The following is a 6486-nucleotide window of genomic DNA, read 5'->3' as shown; positions in this document are numbered from 1 at the left end:
ATGTATATAAATATATATATATATATATATATATATATATATATATATATATATATATATATATATATATATATATATATATATATATATATATATATATACAGTTATTTGTACATATGTATATATGTATGCATATATATAAATATATATAAATATATATATATATATATATATATATATATATATATATATATATATATATATATATGTATATGTATATATATATATATATATATATATATATATATATATATATTTATATATGTATATGTGTATATATATATATATATATATATATATATATATATATATATATACATATATACATACATATATATATATAAATATATATATATATATATATATATATATATATATATATATATATGTATGTATGTATCAATTACTGTAATATATCAGAATCTTTAGTTCATGTACTTAAATTTCGTATTGCCACAGGGGGAAATCGACAAAAATAAGAGATTAGAAGATAAAGAAGAGATATGTGTAATTTCAGGAAGCACGATATTTTAATACTATTACATGTCTACACCTATGTGTGCTTGTGTGCTTCTGTGTATGTGTGTGTGTGTGTGTGTGTGTGTGTGTATGTGTGTGTGTGTGTGTGTGTGTGTGTGTGTGTGTGTGTGTGTGTGTGTGTGTGTGTGTGTGTGTGTGTATGTGTGTGTGTGTGTGCGGCATACATCATAGCCATTGATTTTTGTTAATCCTTCTAACTTGCTTAAAACAGAAATCCCGGGGAATGTTGAATCGACTGAATAAGGCTATAAATTCTGTGTATCTCAACATTGCATAAAGTATAATCACCAAATTAATATTCATAATTAAACGTGAGGAAGAAAAAACAAACAAAAAAACACGATAATTAAAAAAAACAAGAACACCTGAGTCCAATGTGTGAGTAGATTACCATCACGAAGGGCAATGGTACCATATAAATACACCATAAATTATTCTAGAGGTTTTGCCATTTACAGAGCAGAACAGTTCAGCAGGTATTAGTATACCACTACATATAATACAGATGCCAGTCATGTGATAGACAGTCTCTTTCATCCATGGTAGAAGCAGTGATATTCACTTTATTCTTCTTCATCTTAAAAAGGTGTTCATTGTTCATAAATCGCCTGTAGTGATTAAAGATAGAAGTTCTGATTACTTGAAGGCGATTATTTTCGTTTTTCACTTTTAGAAAAAGGACCTTTCACCATCACTTCAACTAATGCTCCTTTTAGATCTGTATTTCCCCTGTTATTTAATCAGTCGTTTGCACATTATTCTAAAGACTTATGGAAACGAATTATTCTGGTTAATATGCCTGTGTTTGGGACATCACTACTTTCGATAAAGTGATTATCGTTTCTGTATCATCAACACTTTTATTCTATTTCATTGATGACAAAACTTGAGACCTATTTTACAAGGGAAAAGAGACACAGTTCGGGAGATTCTCAGTCGACCAAAATAGGTATCATATCTTTGACAGACAGACGAAGATTAGTTCCTTCATCACTTGTCTTACATAATCGCTTGTTTTACCTCTTTTATACATGATTATCTCTTTTGCACTTTTTACCAGATTACTTCCCAGCGCTTACCGACAATCTCCGGTAACTCCGGGCGACCAACTTTGCCTTCTGCGGATACCAACACATATTTATTTTCGTTTGGTGAGAATCAAAGATACGATCATTTTCTTTCTCTCTCTCTCTCTCTCACTCAATTCTTTTTTATCTCTCTCTCTCCTTCATCTTTATCTCTCTCTTTATCTATTGTGTTAAACCTTCACGAGAAATCACTGGGAGGAGAAACAGGAGCCAGGCGGGAGCACCAAGGTCTTCCTCCTTCGCCGCCATTAACTGGGATCGGTTCTGACAAGTCGTTTTCCTATGCATACACGCCCGTCGTCGTTCCACGCTTCCGCCTTCCATCCGGACGACCTCGCCAGCTCCGTTCAGCCGCGCGAGAGTCGTCCCCCTGGACTCAGGACGTCGTCGTTCGTAGTCGTCACTTTGTCGTCGTCGTCTTCGTCCTCCTTCACTTCGCCCTCCTTTCCTCTCGTCCTCCATCGCTCCTAATTCTTCGGAGACCCTCGTCCTTCTCCCCCTCCTCCTCGTCCGCCTCCCTCCTCGTCCTCCTCCTCCTCGTCTCAGCGGCTCTGGTAAGGAAGGGACGACCCGTAGACCGAGGATCATACGGGCGGCAGGATCTTCTCGTCGTCCTCCTCCCGAATGGGGATCGTCGAGTGGTTGTACAGCCCCTGTGCCATCAGCTGCAACGCCAGCGGGTTCTTCTGGCCTGCGGACTGCTGGGAAACGGCCAGAAACTGGATCAGAGGTATGCACGTGGCATACTCCACGCTGACAATGGTACTCGTGTAATGAGATATTGATTAAGTATCATTCATGGGGTCTGTTTTTTTTTTTTTTTTTTTTTTTTTTTTTACTATTTAGCTATTTAGCTAATTGAAAAAAATAGCTAAATAGCCGGTCATTAATTTAAGTGAACAGTGACACCCATTGTTTATGTAAATGGCAAATTTAATTGTTTTTTCACTTTTATATGGTCATTATACAGGATAGTACTAACCCACTAGCCACAACCGTGAAAGGGAGGAATTCCATATAAAATTGCGTAACATTGACTAGGAAGGATAATCTATTTAATTTGTTTATTTTCTAGATCAGAATATTAGAAATATCTATTTAGATTCTTACTTTCATAACGTAATGATGAGACTGAACAATACTGATTAACATGATTCTTTATTGGTTTATATGGAATATAAACCACAATGCAGAATTAAATCTTTAAAAATCAATTTAGATCCATTCTAATCATCCTTCCTAATCATCTCAAATTCCAAAGAAATTGAAATTAAAAAAAATATCACAACACTAATTAAAAATGCCATGAAAATAAACAAGAAAACTAAGAAAAAAGAAAATAAGTTTGGAAAAATGAAAAAATGATAATAATTCCAAACTTAAAAGAAAACGACAGACTTAGACCATAAACGAGATTTCACCTTTTTTATTTTGGCACGTTTGTTTTGGAACCAGATCTTGATTTGACTCTCGTTCAGGCCGAGGTCCCTGGCCAGGTCCTGTCGCCGCTTCTCCGTCAGGTATCTGTGGGCGAGACGTGTCCGAAGGGAGGGTCAGTGTAAGGGGAAGAAAGGGACGGAGACGGAGTGCAATGAGGAGGAAGAAAAGAAAGGATCAAATCAATAATATGTTTGAAAATTCATGGTAATGATAATAGTAATGATAATAATAATCATGAAATAATGATAATGATAATTATCATAATTAGAGAATAATAATAAGAAGAATAGTAATAGAAATAATGATAATGACAACGTTAATAACAAAATACAACACTACAATGATAATAATAATATTATTATCATTATTATTATTGTTAAAAGGAGAAAAAGGTAAAAAAAAAATACAAAGAACAATAATGCAAGGAAAGGGGAAAAAAGAAAAGAAATGGAAATAAAAGAGAATTGAAAAAAAAGAAAATCCGAGGATAAATTGAAACAAGAATATCAATGAAAAAGAAAAGCCAATAAGATAATCGTTTCTGTAAGGAGATTGAAGAAAATAGAAACGAAAGAGAAAAGAAAAAAGGAAAAATAAATCGAAAAAAAAAACATTCCTTAATGTATGGAGGAGAAGGAGAAAACAAAGTGGAAAAAGAAAGAAAGAATAAGCGAAATAAAGAGAGAGAAAGCAATGAAACCTTAATGAGAGATCATTGATATATGGAAAAGCAAGAAAAAGTGAAACTAAAGGTATGAAAATATGTGAAGGAGAAACTGAAAGAAAATATAAAGACGGTAGTTTTGATATAGAAATGTTTGAAAAGCACAATGAAAATAGTAGAGAGAAAGAAAAAACAAACCTAGAATGAAAAATAGAAAAGAAAATAACTGAAAGAAAGGCAAGCAGAAGAAGAAAGAGAGAAAAAAAAACAATAAGAAAAAAAGAAAACAAAATCATTAAATGAAAGAAAAAAAAAGAAGAAAGAAGGGAGAAAGAAAAAAACAACAACAACAAAAACAGATAAAAAAAAAAAAAAAACAAAAAAAAAAAAAAAAAAAAAAAAAATATATATATATATATATATATATATATATATATATATATATATATATATGTATATATAAATATACATATATATATATTAGCCAAAAAAAAAATCCAACCCCATCCCTAGGGCGTCCATGACCTCGCCGAAGAACTGACCTGTTTTCCTGGAACTCCTTCTTGAGCCTGGCCAGCTGATCGGACGTGAACGCGGTTCTCGGCCGTTTCTCGTCCTTTTTATCTCTCTTCTTGATCCTCCGCGTTCTGGGGCCTGGGGGGGGGGAGAAAGGGGAAGAAGGGAAGGTGAGATGGGTCTTTATTTATTATTTTTTATTTTTTTATTTTTTGGTTTTGTTATATGTTTTGTTTCGTTTGTTTATTTTTGTTTGTTATTTGTTTTGTATTGTTTCGTTTGTTATTTGGTTTGCTTTGTTTCGTTTGTTTTGTTTCGTTTGTTACTTTGGTTTGTTTTGATGTATGGTTGTGATGGTGATGATGGTGTTAAGGATGATGATGACAAAATATATATGGTGATAACGATACTAGTGACAATCATGATATGAAATGCAAGACAACTATGATATCGTTTATGATAATAGTAGTAGCAACAACAATATTTAGGTAAATGTATATACTGTTTGATATCATTCAGACAGAAAGTAAAACCAAGTATTAACTGTCGTAATAGTTTTTTTTTCATTACTATTGTCTTGTGAATATTTTTTCTTTTGGTTTGTTTCATTATTTTGCTTTGTATTTCCAATATTCTAACGTTTATTTCTTGAGAAACAGACAAACAAAACGCAGGTCTGTTCCTGTTCCAATATAGAATAAAATAAAGATGAAACTTTCAGAATCTTGGTGAGTGTTTTTACCCTGTGTGTGTGTGTGTATACAAATGAACATATACATGTGTGCGTGCGATTATTTCTTTCTTTCTTTTTCTTTCTTTCTTTATGATTTTTTTACTCTTGTTAAAAGCAATAATCATCCGTTGCTATTTCAATATCTCATCTTTTCGTTCATGAAAAATAAAAAAAAGATAACTAAAGCTCAAAATATCTCAAACTTGGAGTCGTTCAGCAAGCATTCAGAAGGTTTCTTACACCCAACAAATCTGTCGATGAAGTTCCTAACAAGGCAGCTTGTGTTGATAACATGGAGGATAAATCCACGGGAGATACGCGCTTGTCTCTCTCTCTTTCTCTCTCTCTCTTTCTTTCTCTCTCTCTCTCTCTTTCTCTCTCTCTCTCTCTCTCTCTCTCTCTCTCTCTCTCTCTCTCTCTCTCTCTCTCTCTCTCTCTCTCTCTCTCTCTCTCTCTCTCTCTCTCTCTCTCTCTCTCTCTCTCTCTCTCTCTCTCTCTCCCTCTCTCTTGCTCGTTCTTCTCTAATAACCTCAGCCCTTCCCTCAGCCCTTTTTCCCTTCTTGTGTCTAATCCTCCATTTTCTCTTTCTTACTTTCCTTTCTCAGCGACGGATATGGGAAGGAGAACGATAATTAGGTTAATTTTGACATGCATTCCTGTTCTTCTCCTTCCTCCTCCTCTTCCTCCTTTTCCTTCCTTCCTTCCTTTTCCTATTCCTCATCCCCTTCCTCCTCCTCCTTTCTCCCTTCTCCCCTCTCCTCTTCATTATCTGTCTCTTCTTCCTCCTCCTCCTCTCCCCCTTCTCCCCTCCCCTCCCTTCCCTTTTGCCATCATCCTCCACCCGCTTTTCCTCCTCTTCCCCCTCTGTCCTCTTCCTTCTTCCCCCCTTCCTTTGCCTCCCGTGTTTTCCCCCTCCTTTCGCATTCCTTCTTCCCCTTCCTTTTTCCCTCCCCCTCCTCTCTTCTTCCTCCTTCCTTCTACTCCTCTTTCCTCCTCCTCCCCCACCTCCCCTTCCTCCTCATTTGTCCTCCTTCCACCCTTCCCCTCTCCTTCATCCTTCTTCCTCCTCCCTCACCTCCCCATCTTCTTCCTTTATCCTCCCTCTTCCTCCTCCTTTATCTTCCCCTCCCCCTCCTTTATCCTCCTCCTTCCTCCTCCTCCTCCTCTTCCTCCTCCTTCCTCCCCTCCGCTGACGGAGTTACACTGACATAAATGGCTTGTAATAGATGGTTGGCCCCGTATCTTTATGTGTTGCTGTTTCCACGATGTGATATAAATTTCATATCACACCAATCGCGATGAAAGAAAAGTCGATAAATAAGACCGGATAAAAAAAAAGAGAAGAAAAAGGAGAAAAAATAGACAAAAAAATACAAAGTAGAGAAAGAGAAAATTGCTCAACCAAAGAAGGGGGGAGGGGGGGGGAGCCAATCTTCGAGATCGAACCGAACAGCGGCTGCATGTCGGTCTGGTCGAAAAGACGCGTTTAAAGATGTCTGCAAAAA

General features: G+C 35.7%; 1 protein-coding gene across 3 annotated transcripts in view; it reads right to left on the bottom strand.

The window, feature by feature from the left end:
- Positions 1-576: 576 nt before the first annotated feature.
- Positions 577-6486, bottom strand: part of LOC113809008 (homeobox protein engrailed-1a) — a 170549-nt gene continuing 164639 nt past the window's right edge. The window contains exons 2-4 of one of the 3 annotated variants that reach the window (XM_070144744.1): positions 4275-4386; positions 3050-3152; positions 577-2326 (exon numbers count right to left, since the gene is read on the bottom strand). In XM_070144744.1, coding sequence (XP_070000845.1) covers positions 2213-2326; positions 3050-3152; positions 4275-4386 — 329 coding nt within the window. In that variant the 3' untranslated portion in view covers positions 577-2212. Of the gene's footprint in view, positions 2348-3049; positions 3153-4274; positions 4387-6486 lie in introns of all 3 variants that reach the window. The other 2 variants (XM_070144741.1, XM_070144742.1) reach the window with 2 other exon arrangements.

This window comes from Penaeus vannamei, chromosome 32, assembly GCF_042767895.1.
Source record: "Penaeus vannamei isolate JL-2024 chromosome 32, ASM4276789v1, whole genome shotgun sequence".
Lineage (NCBI taxonomy): Eukaryota > Metazoa > Arthropoda > Malacostraca > Decapoda > Penaeidae > Penaeus > Penaeus vannamei.
The sequence above is the reverse complement of the archived record's forward strand: the minus strand, read 5'-3'. Positions and strand labels throughout refer to the sequence as shown.